General features: G+C 43.0%; 1 protein-coding gene across 1 annotated transcript in view; it reads right to left on the bottom strand.

The window, feature by feature from the left end:
• Window positions 1-25,866, bottom strand: part of cdh13 (cadherin 13, H-cadherin (heart)) — a 971,374-nt gene that overhangs the window by 451,172 nt on the left and 494,336 nt on the right. The window contains exon 6 of the mRNA XM_080186753.1: window positions 9,780-9,924. Within this exon, the coding sequence (XP_080042879.1) occupies window positions 9,780-9,924 (145 nt within the window). The remainder of the gene's footprint in view (window positions 1-9,779; window positions 9,925-25,866) is intronic.

Here is a 25,866-nt window from a genome sequence, read left to right on the forward strand (position 1 = left end):
ATTTATTTTCATTTTTTCCATTGATGCATTTCTTCAGCCCCTTTTTTTAATCCCACTTTCCATCCTTTTATTTTCCCTGACCACCTCCTCCCATCCCACTAGGTCGATCTATTGCCTGGAACAGAAAGCAGACGGAACAGGTAACAGGTGACATATTGTTTATCTCTGTTTTGCCATTAAAACATCCTGATCTCTCAATGGCTGCTATCTGCACCCTTCTTAGCCATGATCACTCCCATTTACATTCCCTTCGTTATGTTCATGACCTCTTTGTCAATCTCCCCCTAGTCTCCACTTATCGCTGGCTCTCTATCCAAGCCCGGCTGCTCCCTCCTCACTGCACAACAGCATAAATCTCAAACAAAAACAGGAAATGCTGGAAAATCTCAGCAGATCTGACAGCATCTGCAGAGGGAGAATAAAGCCAACGTTTCAAGTTTGGGTGACCCTTTTGTACAAATCTCAACCTATTTCCGATTCTCTTTAGCCCTGATGAAGGAAGAATCTGGACACTGACTCTATTTTCTATCCACAGATGCTGTCAGACCTGCTGAGATTTTCCAGCATTTTCGGTTTTTGTTTCAGGTTCCAGCAGCCGCAGCAATTTGCTTAAGTGGAGGTGCATTCTGGCTGAAGCAGAGGTCAGAGGTCATTCTACAACTGGTTCTGACTTGGTGAATTGAGAAGAATAGCACACAAGGCAGAGAGCGGGTTCCAAGTTCTCCCAATGCTGCTTGGTTAAGGAAATGGATAGAAGAGATCTGTTCTACCCACTGGGGCCAAGAGGCCTTCCAGGTGAACCCTTGGGTAGCCGTGGCAGCGAATGTCAGGAGTCAAGTTCCAAGAACAGGAGTTGAAGGCAGTGCCACACAAGTTTAAAGACCTCATACAAGTGGGCATCATCAAATTCCAAATGCCACCGACTGCACTATTAGCTTCTGCTAAATGCACAATAGTCCTGGTAACTCACTCACCTACCAAAACGCTTCAGCAAACATTCCTAAAAGTCATAGGCTGGAATGATACCTCCGTTCACGCTGGCGGGATTTTCCCATCCCACTGCAATGAATGGTGATTTGGCTGGGTGCCAAATTCCCCGAGCTTGCTGCGGCAGGAGCATGGTGTGAGCAGCCGATAAAATCACGCCACGGTCATAGTTCCAGCTGACTCTCACAGACTTAGCACTACTACAAGTCTCATCACACCTCACAGCTTGCACACACTGCCAGATATTCAACCATGACAGCCATATCACCCGAACAGACTGTGCCACACCCACAAGCACACTTCGCTCTTGAAAGACAAGGTCACACCTGACTGGAGGCAATAGGGGCTAGCCAGCAAGAGACAAGAGCAGCTTCATATCCTTCACCCAATGCAGGAGCCAGTGCTCACCCATCACTGGAGTGGGTTTTGCTGAGTTTGTGTCCAAGGTGGAGTTGAAACAACGTAAGAAAATATTCTCATATCTCATCCTCCTTTTCACAACCCACTTTGCCCTCATCTGACATAGATCCATAGAATCCCTACAGTACAGAAGGAGGCCATTCGGCCCATTGGGTCTGTACCGACCACAAACCTACCCAGGCCCTGTTCTCGTAACCCCACACATTTACCCTGCTAATCCCCCTGACACTAGGGTCAATTTAGCATGTCCAATCAACATAACTTGCACATCTTTATTCTAGTTTAGTAGTTAGGGATGCTTCATGCATGTATCTTTTGTCAGCCTACTGTCGCTATCAAGGAGCATTGAGAAGTGTCGCACCAACTTGGCATGAGTTTTTACATGCAAAACCCGGAACCCTATTCTATCCAGTATGGAATTGATGGATGACTCCATTGCTATACTTGTTGACCCAAACATAATGCAGCATTGTATTGTCAATGTCTCAGCTTCCACCATAGCTTAATCAGAAGCCGCCCGACTCTGAATGTTGCAGTGAAAACTCAAACTGAAGTCAGCTTGTTGCGACGCAAGCTCATACTAGTGCCATCATGACATAAGAACATAAGAAATAGGAGCAGGAGTAGGCCATCTAGCCTGCCCTGCCATTCAATAAGATCATGGCTGATCTGAAGTGGATCAGTTCCACTTTCCCGCTTTCTCCCCATAACCCTTAATTCCCCTGTCTATCAAAAACCTATCTACCCATGACTTAAATATATTTAGCGAGGTAGCCTCCACCACTTCAACAGGCAGAGACTGTGACTGTGGCTACTAGTGTGCTAAGGGGCCTGCAGAGTGTTATAGCGATTTGCTGTCCAGGGAAAATGACAGTGGCTTCATGGAGCATGAACCTTCTGTCCTCTCTCAGATGGGCAGCATTTGCCCTCCCATCACTGCCACTTGGCCAGTGCCCCTGCTCTTGCCTGTCAGCTGATCACCCCAGACTACTGCTGTACACGTTGTGATAACGTTCGCAGCTTACGCGTCAGATCTAGCCACAACACCAGGGAAGATCTTCTCGAACTGACAGCTCTGCCACTCGCATCCACACAACAATGTGAAAGATTGCCTCCACATGTGGGCCCTGTTCACACAAACCAGATATATTTAATCTGGACAATTCAGTCGCTTCCTACTCAAACACTCACTCACCAACACTCCTCTGCCAAAACCATCTGGCTCCAGAACTCAGCACAGCCTTGATCCAGGAATAGATGCAGAAGTCAAATAACAGCAGTGAGATGAGAATAGCTGCTCCTAAGATCAAAGCAACATTAAACCACATATGGAGCTCTGAGCACTAGAAAACCTGAAGTCAATGCGAGTCAATGGAAATCTTGCAATGGTTGGAATCACACGAACATAGAGATGCTTGTAGTTGTCAGAGGCTAATTATCACAGTCCAGAGTCAGCATTGTAACAATTCCTCAGAGAGGATATGTTGTTTAAATATTTTCAGAGCTTTCATCAATGTCCTTCCCTCTGTCATAAATCCAGGGTGAATCTGCCGATAATTTCACAATATTTTAGTTGAATTCACAATCTCTCCAATAATGAAACAGTCCATTACAGCTTTGAGTAGAGGCTGAACAGTAGCCAATGACAAATGGTAAAGTGAAAAGTTTATTTATTAGTGTCACAAGTAGGCTTACATTAATACTGCAATGAAGTTACTGTGAAAATCCTCCAGTCACCACACTCAGGCACCTATTCAGGTACACTGAGGGAGAATTTAGCATGGCCAAAGCATCAAACCAGCACATCTTTTAGACTGTGGAAGGAAACTGAAGCATCCAGAGGAAACCCACATACACACAGGGTGAATGTGTAGACCCCACACAGACACTGACCCAAGCTGTGAATCAAACCCAGGTAGGTAACATTCACATTATCTAATTGCCCAAGTTTTGCTCATCTCAAACAGGAGAAAGCCTAATCATCTCCCCTAGACTTTCAATGTCAAAACAATTGTCAGGTTTGCCAAAATCAACATTTTAGAAATTACTGGATCAGCCATGTCAACACCATAGCTACAAGAGCCACACAGACTCTGGCTATGCTGCAACATGTGAGTCACATGTGATGATACCTACCCATTTGGGTACAGTCAAAACAATCATGAACATTGAGCACTGGCATCATCTTCAGAGAGGAGTTCATTGATTATTGCTTTGACCAACTATCGCCTAGTGATGAAGAAACTTCTTGTCATAAACATTGTCCTGTATTTTCTCTCCTCAGGTGGCTACTGACATGTCTATTTTCTATCTTTGTCCAGAATCATCTGGTTTTAAAGCATAGCAGTATATTCATAGAATCATAGAATCCCCATAATGCAAAAGAGGCCACGTGGCCCATCAAATTTGCACTAACTTACTGACAGAGTATCTTACTCAGGCCTTCTCCCTGCCCTTATCCTGTAACCCCACATATTTCCCATGGCTAATCCATCTAACCCACACATTTTGGGACACTAAGGGACAATTTAGCATGGCCAATGCACCTAACTGGCACACCTCTGGACTGTGGGAGGAAACGCATGCATACACAGGGATAATATTGGCCAATATTTTTACCAAGTCTGTGTTTGGAAATCTGTACAGTATCAAAATAAATTTCTTATTATACTCTTCCTTTCACAGCTGTTCACTTTAAATTGTGCATATTTTATGCACCAGATGCTATGTAAAAATTTAAACTAACCAACCTATTAGGGAACTCCTCAGTCAGTCTTGTAAAAGATGGGCCAAATTGCCTCTTTCTGCACTGCAGGGTTTCTATGATTTTATGAACCGGGTTCGATTCCAGCCTTGGGTGACTGTCTGTGTGAAGTTTGCAAATTCTCCCCATGTCTGCATGGGTTTTCTCTGGGTGCTCTGATTTCCTCCAACACATGGAAGATATGCAGGTTACATTGATTGGCCATGTTAAATTGTCCCTCAGTGTCAGAGGGATTAGCAGGGTAAATACATGGGGTTATAGGAATAGGACCCCAATGGGATTGTCATTGGGGTAGGTTCGATGGACCAAATGGCCTCCTTCTGCACTTTAGGGATACTATGATTCTAGAACTTTCAAAGTTTATTGTTTATTCAAAGTGAGTAGCTCAAAGTGTAAATATATTCACAGAACTAGATTTTGTGAAGGGGTCTTAGAGATTCAATTATAACTAAAAAAGGTTAAAATTTTCAGAGAGAATTCACCCAATTTAATCAATCAAATGATAACCCACACAATAGTCACTTTTACACCAGTGGCTATATACGCTGAAATAGCATTAACAGATTATTGAGTTGTAGGTTATTTGAAGACAGAGGGCAAATTGCAGGCTTAAAGACAAGATATCATGAAAACCTAACTTTGTTCTGTAAAGTAACGGCACGGAGGCACAGTGCTGAGCAGAGTTGCCTCACAGCGCTAGGGACCCAGGTTTGATTCTGGCCTCGGGTGGCTGTGTGCGTGGAGTTTGCACATTTTCCCTTTGTCTGCATGGGTTTTCTCTGGGTCTCTGGATTCCTCCCACAGTCCAAAGATGTGCGGGTTAGGTGCATTGGCCATGCTAAATTGCCCCTTAGTGTCCAAGGATGCATAGGTTAGAGGGATTAGTGGGCTATATTCGTGGGGTTACAGGGATAGGGCCTAAGTGGAACTGTTGTCGGTGCAGACTCAATGGGCTGAATGGTCTCCTTCTGCACTGTAGGGTTTCTATGATTCTATGAACTGGCACTGTTTTGATAATCCACTTCGCCCAAATTGAAGATTCTATTGGTGACACAACAGCGAAATGGATCATCCAGTGCAAAATTGAGCAATTCAGATCAGTAAGAAGTCCCACAACACCAGGTAAAAGTCTAGCAAATTTACTTGGAATTATGAGCTTTCGGAGCACTGCTCCTTTATCAAGTGAGTGGAAGTTAGCTCACAAACATAGCATATACAGGCAAAGGCTTAATTGCAAGATAATTACAGATTGGACTGCCTCCACCTTTATTCAGATCAGGAAGATTTAATTTACCATCTCTGGGAAATTGGATAATTTTAGTGGACTGGCCGTGAGAGATCGGCAATTGACCTCAACCAACCCAGAGTGAGAAAATATTTCAAAATACCTGTTTAGAGTCCCATCCTGATTATGTGACGAAAAATATGTGGATTTCAGATGAAGAAAGGACCACAGTCAACTCCCCAGTAGTCAGCCAGTGCTCAAAGAGATAATTTTTAATCCTCACTCAGGTGGTAACCTGGCAGATTAAAAGCAAAATACTGAGGATGCTGGGAATCTGAAATCAAACAGAAAATGCTGAATAAACTCAGCAGGTCTGGCAGCGTCGATGGACAGAGAAACAGAGTTAATGTTTCAAGTCCATACAACTTTTCTACAGTTCTGAAGAATTCAGTTTTTCTCTCCGCAGTTGCTGCCAGACCTGTTGCGTTTATCCAGCATTTTCTGTTTTTATACTATGTTGGTAATTTTCCAGGTCAGGCTGGCCACTTTTTAAAGATCCTACTTGATTTTCATTCCATTATTTATTCAGTAACTTTACTCTCCTTGAAGTCTCTTCCTTCGACCAAGCTTTTAGTCACCACCTCCTCCTATTGCTTTCAGTGGTTCAATGAGAATTTCTGTCTAAATAAAGTTTATTTATTTATTAGTCACAAGTAAGGCTTACATTAACACTGCAACGAAGCTACTGTGAAATTCCCCTAGTCACCACATGCCGACACCTGCTTGGATGCGCTGAGGGAGAATTTAACATGGCCAATGCACCTAACCAAGATGCCTTTCGGACTGTGGGAGGAAACCGGAGCACTCAGAAGAAACCCACACAGACATGGGGAGAAAGTGCAAACTCCTCACAGACAGTAACCCAAGCCAGGAATTGAACCCAGGTCCCTAGGCGCTGTTAGGCAGCAGTGCTAACCACTGTGCCATCCCTGCTTGAGTGAAGCAACTTGAGACATTTGCTACATTGAAGGCACTTTACAAATGTAGTTTGATGCCAATGTTAACTCCATCGAATTCACTTTGACTTCCACTTCAAATCCAACCCTCTGAGGATTCGCGATCAGCACGCCCATGGCAGATGAGCAAAATTGCCAAAGAAAAGAGACCACTTTTACAAAACCTCGATGATAAAGAAAGCAAACAAGTTAGCACTACACCAGCAGAGATATATGGGGCTCTTGAATTCCCTGTTTCATCAGCACCAACATCAGGGGAAATCTGCTAGTCTACATAAAAAATACTCAGAAACATTCCTGCATCAGTAATTGCCTACAATTCAGTTTTCCAGGACTGAGCTTGCAATCATTCTTCATCATAATATGGGGCACAAAGCATAAGAAATGGCAGGCGGATGGTGCTCCAATGCTGTTTTTAATTTCGTTTGATGCAGCCAAGTGTGCAGTCTCCTTCCTCTTTATCCAACCATGGCTGTGTTGACCTCAGTTGAGAATTTCAAATACAACAATAGCCTGCAAGGCGGAATATCACTAGAAGCATCGCTTTAAAAATTGAACAGACAAATGTAACCAAGCCTTTAACACTTCTTGTTCCTTTGGTGTTGGCCAAATATCGACTTCTGTTTGAAACCTGTCCAATGAATGAGATCATCAGGGGAAAACGGCTGAACGAGATGAGTTTAAGTTTATATATTAGTGTCACTGACACTGAGGCTGACATTAACACTGCAATGAATTTACTGTGAAAATCCCCTAGTCGCCACCTGTTCGGGTACACTGAGGGAGAATTTAGCATGGCCAATGCACCTAACCAGCACGTCTTTTGGACTGTGGGAGGAAACCAGAGCACCCAAAGGAAACTCACACAGAGATGGGAGAATGTGCAAAGTCCGCACAGTGACCCAAGCTGCGAATCGAACCCAGGTTCCTGGCACTGTGTGGCTAATCACTGTGCCACCATGTGAATGGTATTAGATATGTATTAAATATTAGAACACAGTGAGCAAAACTCTTCCAGAAATTGGCAAATGCTGATGGCGGGAGAAGCAACATTGAAGCCGCTATCAGCAATGGTGGAGGAATCCTAGACTTAGAAGAAGAAACCTAAAGGGGCAGTCCCAGGACATATCACTGATGGACGGCCTCTGATCCACCTTCCCCACCAGCAACTCAGTCACTTGAGAATCAGGCCATCCTTTTTAAAGGCTGCCCCACTGTGGACCACACCCTCTTCCCCACACTGGTCACTACCTGGAGACGATCCAGACACTACCAGGGACAGTGCCCTGGCATGATCCTCTCCCACTGACAGCTGCACTCACCTGAGCTCCCATCGGAGATCTGCTTGCCAGGTGTATTTGGAAGAGCCATCACTCCAACATGAATGGGCCTTCTGAAGTTTGAGGGAGGGGGAGGGATGACTCAGGATGGATAATTACATGTTAATATATTTAAATGATGCTCCTGAGGTAGGAGAACGGCCCCATCACTGACTGGGCAACTGGGACAATTGTGTCAGGTGTTTATATCGACATAAAATGCAACTTTGGCTTTGGTAATATTTTCCACTCTCACCTCTGAACTTGGGAGCAGAAAATCCAGAATAATGTTCTTGACAATAATAACGCATTTATATGATACTCCTGGGCACATTTTTTAAAAAGACACTAAAATAACAGAGCAGGCATAAAATAATATGAGACAGGAGAGTTGTGTGTGAATTTCTTGGCATCTGACCACTATTGTCACCAACAGGAATTAACTGGGTCTGATTTTAACCCTGCACAAGTGGGTGGTTCTCAAACGAGTTAAAAGCTCACCCAGAAAGCCCAGTATTCAACAGATACAGCCATCCATCCAGGATTCTGCAGTTAATTCACTTCCACAAATATCTGAAGAGGGTTGATTCACATCCCAATAACTTGATTAGTACTTTATATGCAAACAACCAAAACAGAACAGATTTAAGCTGTTAATTTCAAAGAATAGTGGCATTTACTGTTAAATGGACAGCACACTGAGATGTGCAGCCAGGCAAAGACAGCACAATGTATTTTTTTCAGAATCAGAGAACCGCTAGAGTGCAGAAGGAGGCCATCCAGCCTATCCAGTTTGCACCAACTCTCTCTGAAGGAATACTTTACCCAGGCACTTTCCCGCACCCAATCCCTGTAACCACAAACATTTATCAAAGCTAATCTATCTAACCTGCACATCTTGGAACACGAAGAGTCTATTTATCATGGCCAATCCACCAAACCCGCACATCTTTGGACTGTGGGAGGAAACCGAAGCACCCGGAGGAAACCCACATAGACACAGGGAGTACGTGCAAACTCCACATAGACACAGGGAGTACATGCAAACTCCACGTAGACAGTCATCCAAGACCTGAATTGAACCCGGGTATTTGGCACTGTGAGGCAGCAGTGCTAACCACAATGGCCAACATACCACACCATTCTTCCCTCCAGTGCTCCTTCTATTCCATCCAGAAGACGTACAGTGTCAACCAATACCTGAACAAAATCTCCTCTGCTCTGGCATGGTTAGCATACATGGTTTGATCTTCCATGTTGATGAGCTACTAATCTCTGTGTTATTGCCAGGAGTTATTAAATAGAGATAAGATGGCGGTATCCAGGGGAGAAGAGAGCTATCAGAAGAATGGTCATGTAAGTGCATTTCACAGAAACAGCGAGTGGAATTTTTCCAACCAAGTCCCTGGACAAGGAGAATGACGAGTGATTGGAGAGCTAACCCCACTTAAACTTAATAAATAAACTTTAAACTTAAAGTTAATAAAGTTTAAAGTTTAGTTATTAATGTCCCAAGTAGGCTTACATTAACACTGCAATGAAATTACTGTGAAAATCCGCTAGTCGCCACACTCCAGTGCCTGTTCGGGTACACTGAGGGAGAATTTAGCATGGCCAACACACCCAATCAGCACGTCTTTCAGACTGTGGGAGGAAACCAGAGCACCCAGAGGAAACCCATGCAGACACAGGAAGAATGTGCAGATTCACACAGACAGTGACTCAAGGCCGGGAATTGAACCCGGGTCCTTGGCACTGTGAGGCAGCAGTACTACCATTGTGCCATCGTGCCACCCATGTGGTTTGCCTGCAGGCCCTCAATTGCAAACGGTATTGCGGCAAAAAATAATAAGACAGGACTACAATCCTGCCAGTATTCTTAAAATCAGGACATTCAAACCTTTCAAAATCAGTTAATTTCACAAAGTGTTCTCCTGATCAAACCCTTCCTAAAGATCAGAAAGGAGAATACTAATTTAGATAATACCTATCAACTCACAAAAAGTATGCCATCTGTAAATGCAGTTCCAAACTATAACTTAACTCACCAGTAGGGGATGATTCCAGAACATGGCCCACGTATGGTCCTTCCCTGAAGAGAGGTTTGTTATCATTCTGATCAATAATCGTGATGTACAGGGTGGCCGGTCCTTCAAGCAGTTTCCCACTGGGATCGGTGATTTCCACTTGCAGCTATTTGAGGTAGAGATGGATTGAGTAAGTTGAATTATTCCAGTGACAGAAGCACGTGCCAAAAATCTTTCACATCAGCAATTTTCTTTCAACAACCCCTGGGCCGGGTGAACAAGTTAGCCCCAGAGGAATTCCACCAGAAATTCCACCATTAAATGTTTCTTAGCTCACAGAAAATCAATTCACATTTAGATCCCACTTGACTATTTGCAATTGACTGTAAAAATATGCTGATAAAATACTGTGTGGAAATGGTATAGAGATCCTCTTTCAGATTGCGTTGATGTTCACATCAGTCTTAGCAATACAGGGCTATTGAATTGGAGAGAAGACAAAATTGATAAGATTGTTCCAGGAGAAAGGAGACCATTTGGCCTTCATACTATGTGACTGTTCTTTGAAAGAGTTAACCAATTAGTCCCCCTCACTCCGTCAGATCTTTCCCCACTGGAATCACACTTTTTGTTTTCTTCTTTTCAGTTATATATCCAAGTCCCTTTTGAAAGTTATTTTCGAATCACAGAATCACTACAACACAGAAGGAGGTCATTCAGCCCATCTAGTCTGCACTAGCTCTCTGAAAGAACATCCTACCCATTCCCACTTCCTGCCTAGGCTGATACCGGAGTTGAGGGGGTTGAGCTATGAGGAGAGGCTGAATAAACTAGGCTTGTACTCGTTAGAGTTTAGAAGAATGAGGGGAGATCTCATTGAGACGTATAAGATGATGAATGGGATGGATAGGATAGAGGTGGAGAGACTCTTCCCGCTCAAAAAAGACAGTAGGACTAGGGGGCACAGCCTCAAGATAAAGGGGAGGCGGTTTAGAACGGAGTTGAGGAGGAACTTCTTCACTCAAAGGGTGGTGAATCTCTGGAATTCTCTGCCCGTTGAAGTGGTGGAGGCTGCCTCGCTAAATATTTTTAAGACGCGGGTTGATGGGTTTTTGATAAGAGAGGGGATTAAGGGTTATGGGGAGAGGGCGGGAAAGTGGAACTGAGCCACAACAGATCAGCCATGATCTTATTGAATGGCGGGGCAGGCTCGAAGGGCTAGATGGCCTACTCCTGCTCCTATTTCTTATGTTCTTATGTTCTTATCTCCATAAACTTCTCTCTTTCTCAGATAGCAACCCGATTCACAATCGAATACCTTGTTCAAACCTGCCTCTGCCACCCTCTAAAATCATCGAATCATCCCTACAGTGCAGAAGGAGGCCATCTGGCCCATCAACTGTCAACTGACTCTCCAACATAGCCTCTAACTTAGGCTCGCCGCTGATTATCCCCATACCCCCACACATTTACCCTGTTAATCCCCCTAGTTTACACATATGGAGATACAAAGGCACAATTTAATATAGCCAATCAATCTAACCCGCACATCTTTAGAGTGTGGGAGGAAGCTGGAGCACCCGGAGGAAACCCATGCAGACACGGGGAGAATGTGCAAACTCCACACAGACAATGACCCAGGGTGGGAATTGAACCCACGTTCCTGGCGCTGTGAGGTAGCAGCGCTAATCATTGTGCCACCCTGCTGCCTCAGGAAGTTTTTTTCCAAACTCCAGCACCCTCTCAGTGAAAGAATATTTCCTCACATCTTTTTTACTGCTTTTGCCAATTATTTTGAATCTGTGTTCTCTAGCTTTTGATGGTCTCCAGAGTGGGAACAGTTTCTCACTATTTACTCTGTCAATACCCCTCAGGATCTTATATAATTTAATCAAGTCTCCTCTCAGTTTCTTTTCTCCAAGAAAACAGTCCCAAATTCTCCAATCTAACCTCATATCTACAGTTCTTTATTCTTGGAAACATTCTTGTGAACCTCCTCTGTATTCTCTTCAATGCCTTCACATCCTTCCTCAAGTATGTTGCCCAGAAATGGATACACGTCTTTTACAAGTTCAACATGCCCTCATTATACTTCTACTCAAGAATAGGGCATGATATGAAAACAGAAAAATGTAGGAAAATCTCAGCAGATCTGACAGCATCTTTGGAAAGAGAGTAGAGTCAATGTTTTGAGTCTAGATGACCCTTCATTAGAGCTATCACTTTCAGCTCTGATGAAGGGTCATCTAGACTTGAAATGTTAGCTCTATTCTCTCTCCACAGATTCTGTCAGATCTGCTGAGATTTTTCAGCATTTTTCTGTTTTTGTTTCAGATTCCTCTATTCACAGTATTTTGTGTTGATCTATGGTATGATATGTTTGTCTCAACATGTCCTGCCATCTTCAATAACATAACGTACATATACAGCAAGATCCCTCTTCCTACACTTCCTTCAGAGTTTCTCTCTTTATTTTATACTTTCTCTCCACATTCTTCCTATCAAAATGAATCACCTTACACTTGAATCCAACAAGTATATCTCCTTCTGAATTTCAGGACTACCCTCATCGCAGTTGATAACATTTCCAATCCTTGTATCATCTGAAAGTTTTGAAATCAAGTCCTGTACACGACAGTCCATGTCATTAATAAATATCAGGAAGAACCCAACACAGACCCCTGGGGAACTCCATCGCCAACCTTCCTCCAATTCACAAATCACCACTCCCTGTTTCCTGTCACTCAGCCAATCTCTGTTCCAAGTGCCTGCTTTCCCTCTTCTCCCCCATGAGCCAGAATTTTGCTCACAAAGCTATTATGTGGCATGGCCTTTTGAAAATCCATAGACGCAATATTAACAGCATTGCCCTTATCAACCTGTTCTGTAACGTCCTCAAAAAACTCCAGCAAGTTACTTAAACATGATTTTTCCTCAATAAAGCCATGCTGGCCTTCCGGATTATCCTACACTTGGCTAAGTGACTATTGATTTTGTTCCTAACTATATTTGCCAGACGTTTCCCTAGCACAGAGTGAAAATGACTGTTCTGTAGTCGCCAGCTTTATCCTTGCACCCCCTTTTGAATAAGGGTTAATGCAGCAGGCGACGGTGCAGAGGGACCTCGGGGTCCTTGTGCATGAGTCGCAAAAACCCAGCCTGCAGGTGCAGCAGGTGGTCAGGAAGGCGAATGGGATGCTGGCCTTCATAGCGAGGGGGATTGAATATAAAAGTAGGGAGGTCTTGCTGCAGCTGTATAGGGCATTGGTGAGGCCGCAGCTGGAGTACTGTGTGCAGTTTTGGGCGCCGCACCTGCGCAAGGATATTTTGGCCTTGGAGGGAGTGCAGAGGAGGTTTACTAGGCTGATACCGGAGTTGAGGGGATTGAGCTATGAGGAGAGGCTGAATAAACTAGGCTTGTACTCGTTAGAGTTTAGAAGAATGAGGGGAGATCTCATTGAGACGTATAAGATGATGAATGGGATGGATAGGATAGAGGTGGAGAGACTCTTCCCGCTCAAAAAAGACAGTAGGACTAGGGGGCACAGCCTCAAGATAAAGGGGGGGCGGTTTATAACGGAGTTGAGGAGGAACTTCTTCACTCAAAGGGTGGTGTATCTCTGGAATTCTCTGCCCGTTGAAGTGGTGGAGGCTGCCTCGCTAAATATTTTTAAGAAGTGGGTTGATGGGTTTTTGATAAGAGAGGGGATTAAGGGTTATGGGGAGAGGGCGGGAAAGTGGAACTGAGCCACGACAGATCAGCCATGATCTTATTGAATGGCGGGGCAGGCTCGAAGGGCCAGATGGCCTACTCCTGCTCCTATTTCTTATGTTCTTATGTTCTTATATTCACAATTCTCCAGTCCTCTGGCACCATGTCTCAGGAAGACTGAATAATTATTACTTGCACCTCTGCAACCTTAAATCTCACTTCTCTTAGGACCCTTGATCCACATCTCACTCAGTCTTGGTAACTTACCAATTTTAAGTAAAGACAGCTTTTTAACACCTGCTCTCTCTCAACTGTAAATTCTTCTTGTGTACTTGGTTTCCTCCCGCAGTCTGAAAGACGTGCTGGTTAGGTGCATTGGCCATGCCAAATTCTTCCTCAGGGTGCCCAAACAGGCACTGGAGTGTGGCAATTTGGAGATTTTCACAGTAACTTCATTGCAGTGTTAATGTAAGCCTACTAGTGACACTAATCAATAAACTTTATATTCAGCCTGATTCTCCATTGTATTTTTTACCTGATATCTTCACTTCCTCTTTCTCATCTTCATCTCTATTTCTCGTTATCTAGGCACTCTGGATTTATTTGTCCTGTCTTTCCCCTCAATGCCGTTGCCTGCAATACTTTTCCTTTGCATGTTCAGCCCATTGTTCAGCCACCATTTTATATGGCAACAGTTGATCCCAGTTCACTCGACTAAAATGCATTTTCATCCCTTCGAAATTGGCTTCCCCCAATTAATTATCCCTGTTCTGGATTGTTCCTTGTCCTTTTCCATGGCCAACTTTAGCCTTATGTTACAATGGTCACTGCTCCTTACATAATATCCCATTGATTCCAATTGAATCTGCTGCCACCCCACTTTCAAACCCTTAATGTCACGATTGGTTATACATGCAGGCAAAGTACCTGACACGTTCACATAATGCTTATTGGTTCATGAGAGTATCAAATTATACCAACACAAGAGTGCAGAAAGGTTTGCTAGGATGTTACTGGGATTTGCTGGTTTGAATCATAGAATCATAGAGCCCGACTGTGCAGAAAGAGACCCTTCAGCCCATCGAGTCTGCACCAAACACAATCCCACCCAAGCCCTATCCCCATATCCCTACATATTATACCTATTAATCCCTCTAACCTACGCATCCCTGGACGCTAAGGGGCAATTTCTTAGCATGGCCAATCAATCTAACTGCACATCTTTGGACTTTGAGTTGTAAGGAGAGGCTGGATAGATTGGGTTTCTTTTCCCTGGAGTGCAGGAGACTTAGGGGTGATCTTACAGAGGTTTATAAAATGATGAGGGTCATAGATCAGTTAGATGATCAACATTTTTTTTTCCAAAGGTAGGGGACTCTAAAACTAGAGGGCATAGGTTTAGGTGAGAGAGTGGTTAATGTCTAGAACAAGCTGCCAGAGGTAGTAGCAGCGGTGGGTACAACTTTATCTTTTAAAAATCATTTAGAGGGATATGGGCCAAATCAATGGGCAACTGGGACTAGCTTACGGGTTAAATCGAGTAGTGGTATAGATAAGTTGGGCTGAAGGGCCTGTTTCCAAGCTGTAAACCCCTATGACTCTAGGATCTCTGTTAAACAAACATGCAAAATATATCATGCAAATGCAGCAAGACTTCATCCATTAATTCTGTCAACAATAATTGTCAGACCCTAGAGTAGAGCGGACAGCCTCTTTCTGCACTGTAGAGACTCTATGATTCGATGGATTCAATGAGGAAAGAAGCCTAGCAAATTTAGCGGTGGTGCGAATGCCTGTACAGATTGGGCAAAGTTTATTCCACAGTTATACTGTGCAGCACGAAGCCCATTTTACATTCAAAAAGCACAGCAATGTCACCCTGTATGCTTTCATGGCAATTACTGTTTGCCATGGATGCCATAGGTGCTGATATACAGCAGTGATTATACTTTAAGAAGGTAAATAACTGGTTATGAAGCATTTTGAAATGTCCTCAGGACATGATAAGATATTATATAAAGACTACCTCTCCGTTCTTCAGCCACAGAATGGAAAAATCAAGCCTTAAGCTCAAACTTGATACGTTGAATAGAAAAGTGTTTTATCAAGCGAAGCTATCAAAGCAGATTAAAAGTAAACTTCTAACATTATAAATGTATTTATTTTTTGTCCAGCAGAATATTTTCTCAGGGGCGTTCCATTATATTTCTGTCCCGTTGCTTTTAAGAACCATTCACTGAGCCTTTATAATAAATAATTTTCTGATACAGGTATGAGATGTAGACTGTTTGAAAGCCGCAATGAATACTGAATACCGAAAGGTTAGAATTACAATATCATTTTGCAGAATCTCATAAACCTATTTTTTATTTTCAAGGTAGAAAAGGACCTTCCCTGCACATAACCTCCTCTCAGAGATTTTATTGGTAATTTCTCTTGACATTTCCAGCGACATAGATCACCACTAATTATTTCAAATTGTCTTTTTGGAGTTAAAAATAATTACCATACCGCAACACTGCCAGTACACATTTGAACAATTTTTCTGGAAAAATAATCAGACAATAATGACCGCAATAGACTTCAAACCAAGATTGTACCACTGCAGGAGTTGGGACCAATTACAGCTAAATATTGCTGAAATTTGCCTGTCAGGCATATAACCAAATTGGTGGAAATGTGCCACCTTCCACTGTAATGACCTGAACGAGGCCCAGGAGGTTGGCCTCTTGGAGTATGAGCTCCCTGATTGAGGTAATGATTGCCTGCCCAATCAGAGAGTTTCAGCTGTATAAATATCGAGGAGTGCCAGGGCCACTGGCATACCAGATTTTGCCTTTGTACTTGCAGCACTCTTAGGAGTGGAAATGGGTTTGTGAATAAAAGGAATTGGGTGAAGGGACGCCAAGGCTGTGAAGAGTTATTTCAACCACCTTCCTGCTTGCAGCCTCCCGCCATTTTCCCAGCAAATCGGAGGTGAATGAAGTTGGAAGAGTGCATTGAGGTGTATTCAGCTGTGTTCTTTTCATTAACCAACACGATCATTCCCTGTCCAACTTTTCCCCTTACTCTGCCCACGCCCCCCCCAACTCACCTCCCACAAGCCATCCTGCAAAGCACGTTATCTAAGTTCTGGAGAACCAGCATAGCAGTGTAAAGGACATTCTAGGTCTAGTGTGGGAACATTCAAAGCATATTTATAAGAGCAGAAATACAATATTTGATCTATATCACATCATTTCTCTTGTTACAATTGTGGTTGTAAGACTTAATGTCCAGTATGAGGTGAGATGGTTCTCTCTTCAGATTCCCTTTGGTGTATAAAGAAAAGGAACTTGTACAATTGCTTTCGGAGCGCGATAATGTATACACCCCAGGATGGGAGTTGGCGGTAGCATTCACAATCTCCTTTTCCAAAACCGAAGGCAGATTAGCACTACAGAAGTTCATGATGTTTCCTCAGCTCAAGTCAAGGATCCTAACTAATGATACCAAGACAGCCAAATAGACCAGTAACACACTGACATGACAAATGAAGGCTGAGCCTGCCAAAAATGTGAACTAATCAGAATTCACTAGATTGCAGAATTTTGAGTCTATGAGAGGATAGAACCAATTTTCTAAATGTCATTATTGCTTCATAGTTTCAACCCTGCTGTTCTATTCTTGGTCTCGCTGTTTTGCTCTAAAATGCTCATTGTGTTAATAAATCTCCTTTAGAAAAGAAACTGACTTCATCCTTCCTGCCAAAGCAGTCTTTTCTCTTAACAACGCTAATCTCGAAGAAAAGCTGAAATTCAGCACAAAATTTAACATGACTTTCCTATCTGGGGAAGCTGTCTCTTGCTTCCAACAATGAAAGACTAAGCATAAATAATCCTCTTCCTTACATTCTCTTCTTATTATTGTCATGTCCTCAGGACATTTCAAAATGATATATAACCATTTATTTGCAGCATAATCCCTGCTATATATCAGCACATTTGGCATGGCAAGTCCACAGCAAGGTCCAGCAAATAGAACAGTTACGAAGAGAAAATGTAATTGGTAACTTCTGAGTTTTTCGGCATTGTTTGTTCCCATTCTTTAAAATGAAAACAATGATGCCTTTGGTAAAATAGCGCACAAAGCAATGTTGAATGAATGAGATCACCACTAATTCTGGAAATAAGGAGTGCAGGCTGGAACGAGAGAAGACTGACACACTCAGATAGCATAGATTCCATTACTTTGCACAGAGGGTGGTAAACATGTGAAATAGATTGCCTCGGGATGCACAAAGACAGATGGCAAGTTGAATTGGATAGGTATTTCAGAGAATGAGCATTTGAAGAATATTAGTCTTTGCACCCAGCCTGATCTCTGTGTTCCTTTCTAGTCCTGTACTTCTCTATGTTCCAACATGTTCAATGTTTGTATGCTAATATAAAACGTTCATAATTCCTAGGCTAATCACTTCATTTTATATTTAAATAGTCGCAGGCACAAAAAATGAAGTACAGTGTATAGACAAATATGGGACTCCCAAACATCCATGGCAATAACTTTGGGAAGAGTGCATCAGAATGCAGGAAACTTGACCAGAACATGGATAGGAGAGAGTTATGGGATAATTTCCTCCTTTGCCCATCTCTTAACTGAGCATAACAAGATGTAGTTTTGAGAAGGAACATTTTAACCCCTTGAGTGTTGTGATTTTCCAGAATAGAGACAGGTTTTCACGTAAATATACATCAAAATAAAGAATAAGTGTTTATTTCTACCACACACACTCAGACACAGATACGCATACACAGGCGGACACACACTCAGACACAGAAGCTCACACAGACATAGAAGCGCACACAGACGCACACAAGCTCACACAGGCACAGGAATTCACAGACACAGACACAGACACTTCTCCAAGAAGTTCATCAAAAACGTTGTAGGCGTGCAAATTCACTTTGGAAGTTTGCTGAAGAAGATAAAAAATGCAAATCAGATGTTTCTGGTGATGAACCCATACTATTAAATTAAGCAGGAGTAGGTTTCAGGATTTTCCATTTGAAAGCTGTAGTCAAACCCCTATCATCAAGATTACAATCCACAGGTATAAGAAAAACATAACTTCTCCTCCTGAGATGATTTTTTTGAAGCAGGAGCTCTCTTTGAAACAAGATGCATTCCCTCCAAGGCCTTTCTTTCAGACTGATCTGCACTGCCCAATCCTTATAAGAACATAAGAACATAAGAAATAGGAGCAGGAGTAGGCCATCTAGCCCTTCGAGCCTGCCCCGCCATTCAATAAGATCATGGCTGATCTGCCGTGGCTCAGTTCCACTTTCCCGCCCTCTCCCCATAACCCTTAATCCCCTCTCTTATCAAGAACCCATCAACCCGCTTCTTAAAAATATTTAGCGAGGCAGCCTCCACCACTTCAACGGGCAGAGAATTCCAGAGATTCACCACCCTCTGAGTGAAGAAGTTCCTCCTCAACTCCGTTCTAAACCGCCTCCCCCTTATCTTGAGGCTGTGCCCCCTAGTCCTACTGTCTTTTTTGAGCGGGAAGAGTCTCTCCACCTCTATCCTATCCATCCCATTCATCATCTTATACGTCTCAATGAGATCTCCCCTCATTCTTCTAAACTCTAACGAGTACAAGCCTAGTTTATTCAGCCTCTCCTCATAGCTCAATCCCCTCAACTCCGGTATCAGCCTAGTAAACCTCCTCTGCACTCCCTCCAGGGCCAAAATATCCTTGCGCAGGTGCGGCGCCCAAAACTGCACACAGTACTCCAGCTGCGGCCTCACCAATGCCCTATACAGCTGCAGCAAGACCTCCCTACTTTTATATTCAATCCCCCTCGCTATGAAGGCATCACAAAGTATCACAAAGTATTTTCAAGTAGTTCCTATTACAAGCCAGTTTCTGTTATGTGGTAACAATATCAATGTTTTCTAGTGTTCACACAATGGGTTGATGGCTGAGCAATTTGACATGCACTGGGGGATATTTGACAATCTATCAATACAGCTACAAATAGCCTCTGAAATGTCTTTATTTGGAAGTCCAACTTCAAGGGGACAGCAAATCTACAAGTCTCTTCAATGGAAGTTCTCCACACTTTAATGTCTTTCCAGATGGATGTTTGGATCTTGCCTGTATTAAAACCAAAGAAGCTGCCACCTAAAGTTTATTTATTAATGTTACGAGTCGGCATATACTAACACCTCAATGAAAATCCCCTCGTCGCCACAGTCCGGTGACTGGGTACATTGAGGGACAATTTAGCATGGCCAATGCACCAAGCCCATGCAGCTTTGGACAGTGGGAGGAAATCAGAGGAAACTCACACAGAGACAGGGAAAATATGCAGACTCTGCACAGACAGTGACCAAGCCAGGAATTGAACCCTGAGATTGTGAGGCAGCACTGCTAACCACCGTGCCACCTGGAATCTATATTTTGTCAAAGTGTCCACATTCTATGATACCATTTAAGAATCCATCTTCCTGATAAGTCTTATGGATCTATGATGTGAATGTGTCAACTGAAATTTATATTTCTATTGTTCCTTTATTGTGGAAAACAGATTTTCAAAATCAAGGTTAATTCTCCTTTACAAGAACAAATTCCAGTTCAGATTTTTGTTTGTCACTATTACATTACTTCTTTTTTGAACTTTCCAAACTAAACATATCAATCACCAGGTTCTCCGTCCTCTTTTATTGTGTTGAAATCAAACTCCATCAAGTTCTTTTTTTTTCCCCGCCTGCATTAGATTAACAGCTGGAAGGGAGCAGTTGTAAAATATAAAAGGAAAGCTAATTTCCATACGACCAAATCAAGAATAAATGTTCAATAAAATTGAGCAAATATCTTTTTATTTTTTCGGTTAAAAAACACAATGCTTATATTCACCACGCACTTCAAAATGCCTGAAAAATACTTCAACTGAAGTATCAAAAGTGAGCATTTTCTATGAGAGGGTTCGCCTCAGGGGATGCTCACGCATTTTGCAATTTCCCCTTTCAAACTGCTTTCCAGTCCTGCCATGAATTCACATTTCCCTGTAATCTCAAGTCCCACAGCTCTCTGGGCTATATGTACTCCCCAGATTAGAGAGGTTGTGGTGCCAGAAGCTTGACTCTGACTGCACTCCCCGGAGGAATCAGCGCCCCCGTCAGTCTCCAAAATGGAATACCGATTTGCGAGCGAGAACCCAGCGAACTCCTGAACTAGAGGTTGAAAAAAGGTTGGAGAAACTTGACTTGTTCTCACTGGAACGACGGAGAAGTCTACAAGATTTTGAGAGGCATGGACGGAGTGGATAGTCAGAAACTTTTCCCCAGGGTGGAAGAGTCAATTATTAGGGGGCACAGGATTTAAAGGGGATGTACGAGGCAGATTTTTTACACAGGGGTTGGTGGGTACCTGGAACTCTCTGCCAGGGAAGGTAGTGGAAGTGGATACAATAGTGGCTTTTAAGGGATTTCTTGACAAATACACGAATAGGATAGGAATAGAGGGATATGATGCCCGGAAGGGTGGGGGGTTTTAATTAAGTCGGGCAGCATGGTCGGTGCAAGCTTGGAGGGCTGAAGGGCCTGTTCCTGTACTATCATTTCGTTCTTATTACAGACTCTTGAGAATCCAGCAAAGGTGACTGAGAGACTTCACTGAGGAGCATTTTGGGAGACGTTAGCACAGTCACATGCGCTGAAAAGTGGAAAGTGGAAGAACTGGAGCGGTTAAGTCCAAAACTCTATGTCAGTGTTTCCCTCCCTTCTCTTCTTATCATCAAAGAAGAGGGCACAGACATAAATGGTTACAGAGTGACGTGAGTCCAACTGATGCAGCTGATTGGTGATTAAGTCCAAATGGATATTTCCAAACCATATTAAGTTGAAACTCACAATATAGGCAAGGGTAAGGAATTATTTGCTTAATTTCTTCAAAAAAACGTATAAAGTTTATATACTAAAAGGGTTTAGTCAGGGCAGGAGAGCTCGAAGCTGTGGTTTACTCTTCTTGCTCCATGTGGGAGGCCAGGCACATTTCCAGTGCCTGGGGGCCGGGATGTGTGCGGGAAGTGTGTCCAGCTGCAGCTCCTGGAAGCCCGAGTTTCAGAGCTGGAACAGCGGCCGGGGACACTGTGGAGCATCTGCAAGTCTGAGAGCATTGTGGATAGTAGAGCTGGTCACACCACAGCTGAAGGGACCATGGGTGACCAACAGGCAGTCCAAGAGATGTCGGCGGGTAGTTCAGGACTCCCCTGGAGTCTTGCTCACAAATTGGTATTCCATTATGGAGGCTGATAGGGGCACTGGTTCCTCCAGGGAGTGCAGTCAGAGTCAAGCTTCTGGCACCACAAGCAATCTGTCTGTCGTGGGGTGGGGGTGGAGGGAAGGAGGAGATGCAGGGCAATAATAATAAGGGATTCAATAGTCAGGGGTATAGATAGGTGGTAATGTGGCCGTCAACATGACTCCAGGATGGTATGTTGCCTCCCTGGTGCTCGGGTCCGGGATGTTACTGAACGGCCGCAAGGCAAGTTGAAGGAGGAGGGTGATAAAGCACAAGTCATGGTACATATTGGTACCAATGACATAGATATATCGAGGGATGAGGCCTTGCATCAATAATCATGGAACTCCGCAGTGCAGAAAGAGGCCCTTCGGCCCATCGAGTCTGCACCACCCACAATCCCACCCAGGCTCTACCCCCATATCCCGATATATTTTATCCACTAATCCCACTAACAACGCATCCCTGGACACTAAGGGACAATTTCTTAACATGGCCAATCAACCTAACCTACACATCTTTGGACTGTGGGAGGAAACCCACGCAGACACGGGGAGAATGTGCAAACTCCACACAAACAGTGGCCCGAGCCGAGAATCGAACCCAAGACCCTGGAATTGTGAAGCAGCAGTGCTAACCACTGTGCTACCATGCTGCCCTGATTCAGGGAATTAGGCAGTAGATTAAAAAGCAAGACCTCTCAGGTTATAATCGTGGATTACTTTCAGTGCCACGTGCTCACAAGCTCAGAAATAGGAGGATGATCCAGATGAACGCATGGCTTAAAAGTTGGTGCAGGAAGGAGGGTTTTAGATTTCTAGATCACTCGGACCATTTCTGGGGAAGGTAGGACCTGTACAAGCAGGTCGGTCTACATCTGAACCAGAACGGGACTAACATTGGTCTGAGATGTTTTGCTGGTGCTGTTGGGAGGAGTTTAAACTAATTTAAACAGCAGGGAGGGGGCACAGACTGTTAGCAGGATAAGGGCACATAATCATACAGCAAAACCAACAAGAAGTGCAGCTGTATTAAATTTCAAGGGAGTAAGGCCAGGTTGGATGATCTCTACTTTAACGCCAGGAGTATTGCAGGTAAATGAATGAGTTAAGAGCAATGATTGATATATGCAAGTGTGATATAGTAGCCATCACAGAGACATAGTTGAAGGGAGGACACGATTGGCAACTCAATATTCCAGGATATAGATTCTTCGGATGAGACAGGGGAGGAGGGGGAAAAAGAGGAGGAGGCAGTGCATTATTAATTAAGAAGTCAGTTACTGCAGTAAGGAGAGATGATATATTGGAGGAAGCATCAAATGAAGTTTTGTGGATACAGCTTAGGAATAAAAAAGGGGCAGCCACATTGTTACATGTTTATTATAGACCCCAGATAGTTAGAGGGATATTGAGGAGCAAATATGTGGTCAGTTTGCAGACAAGTGCAAAAACAATAACAACAGGATTATTATATTCGGTGATTTCAACTTTCCCAACATTAACTGGGATATACATAGTGTTAAGGGCTTGGACGGAGTAGATTTCTTGAAACGTGTACAAGAGAACTTTTTACATCAATATGTGGAAGGTCCAACAAGAGAGGAAGCTGTGCTGGACCAGTTACAAATTGACCAAGATAAACAATAGACCTGAGGATTGGAAGCAGTATAGAAGTCAACAAATTCTTTGATTCTGTTTTCACAAAGGGGGACACAAATAAGCTACTAAGAATGTTGAGGAATATAGGGTAGAATTCTCTGGCCATTCTCACCTGAAAACCAGAGATTCCTGCCTGACTTCAATGGCTCTTTACGTGGTCCGCTCCTCCACCACCCCCATCGCCCCCCCCCCCCCCCCCTCCCCCCCAACCCCCCCACCCCTTAGAATTCCAGTGGTGGATGGGATGGGAGAATTCCTGCCAGAGGGTTTAGTGAGAGTGAGGAACTGAAGGGGACCTGTATTAGTAGAGAAAAGGTGTTGTGGAAATGGATGGGATAGAAGTCTGCTAAATCCCCAGGGCCTGACAACCTATATCCCAGAGTATTTACCGAAGGATTATATTCACTGGAGTTCAAAAGAATGACAGGAACCTCACAGAAACCCAGAGATGGTCAGCCTATGGAATTCACCACCACAGGAAGTAGTTGAGGCAAAAACATTGTGGCTGGAATTTTACTGCCCTGCCCACGACAGGAATCAGAGCGGGCAAGGGGCGGAAAATGGGAAGGTCCATTGACACACGGCAGGATTTTATGGTTTCGGAACAAGCAAGGCTGTAAAACCCCATCATGTATGTTTTCAAGAAGCAGTTAGGTTTAACACTTGGGGCAAAGGGGATCAAAGGATATGGAGGGGAGGCAGGATCAGGCGTTGAGTTGGATGTTTAGCCATAATCATAATGAATGGCACAGCAGGCTCGAGGGGCCAAATGGCTGCCTCCTGTTCCTATTTTCTATGTTTCTACTCTCTTGTCAACATATTCTAATACAAGCTTCACACTAAAGCTATTAAAATCAACAGTTAAGACCACTTCCTATCACAATATCAGAAAATACAAGTTTCCCACAGGTACAGATCAATTAAAGCAACGCCTGATTGTTTAAACAGAAGGTGTCACCTTAAGTTCAATGCTGTTAATTATTTCTTCCAAGCAAAATCAAGTGTAATTTCTCACATCAACTGCTTTCCTGTTCCCCAATTACTATTATTGTTAATTGACAAACAGAAATTCCATCTGATCATTTTAAAAGCAGCTAACTTAAAAGTTAATTAACATACCATATACAAAACCCACAGAAATAAAAGTTGATCAAAATCTCCCACCCTGATTTTAATCACTTCATCGTTGGTGGCCATGCCCTCAGCTTTGAAGGCCACAAGCTCTGAAATTCTCTCCCTAAATCTTTCAACCCCTTTCCCCTCCTTTGAAGCACACCTAAAATTCTACCTCTTTGAGCAAGTCTGCCTAAATATCTCATTATGTAGCTTCGTGTCAAATTTTGCTTTGTAACACTCTAATGAAACACCTTGGAACATATCAGTATTAAAAGTGTTGTATAAATACAAGCTGTTGTTTAATGCAGGAATGAAGTCATGTTGGGTTGTATATATAAAAGACCATTTCCAACTCTAATTTTGTGTCTTTAATTTGATATGTTTATGAGTGACAGATTTTTGAAAGTGTTGCAAAGTTATTGCTAATTACAAAAAAAGTGTAAATGCAGTTCTGAATTATAATAGTAGAAACCAATAGAATGTTGTCTTTTTCGCAAAAATTTCAGCAGTCCTTAGTTGGCCAGACCTGATAATTTTACCAGCAAATTAGCATGAAGGTCACTTTTGCTTGATTAACTAGTGATATTGTCTGCGTATATATGTACAAACTGCCTTTTAAGAAAAAGACCACAGGTATTTTGTTTGAGTGACCATGATATGAATAATGTAAGGCCAACATTATTTGAGTTTGAGCATTATTTTTAAACTATATTAGCAGGCATATTTCAGATTCAGGCTAATTTATCCCAAACGTAAGGGGATTACTCTGAACATACAGAAGATGATTGTTGAGTATTCAGAATGAGACCAGGAGTAACGCATGTCCTGCCATCTACTTCTGTTGATAGAATTGCCAGACAGCCTTATTATGAATGTTTGGCTGAGCTCCAAGAGTCACTAATGGACCAGTGCATCAGTAGCCTATTTACAAAGCCTGAAGTGGAATGTTTGCTTTGAATGGCATCTTTGTGATTTTATAATCTGTGAATATTTCTCTGTTCTTTTTTCAATGTCTGTATGCTTTTTTTTGGATAATATTAAGAGATCTTAAGTAGTGGAAAGATTTTGTTGACAAAACCATGAATGGAATGTGTTTGATCAGCATATTTATAAGAGCAACACTTTTTTTTAATAGCAGATTTGTGAATTGTTCTTTCCATGGGCATTTCAAAACTTGCCATTGTTACAATAGAGCAAAGTGTATACTGGATAAGTGAGCATTGAGGATTGGGGAATTTAGGGTGATGGAAGATATGGGGACATAGAGATGAATGGGGCGACGTAGGGTGCTTGATGAGTGGGTAAACAGGTGTGAAGCGCAGAGGGCCA

Source organism: Carcharhinus amblyrhynchos, chromosome 4 (genome assembly GCF_965287045.1).
Source record: "Carcharhinus amblyrhynchos chromosome 4, sCarAmb.v2.hapA, whole genome shotgun sequence".
In the NCBI taxonomy this organism is placed as follows: domain Eukaryota; kingdom Metazoa; phylum Chordata; class Chondrichthyes; order Carcharhiniformes; family Carcharhinidae; genus Carcharhinus; species Carcharhinus amblyrhynchos.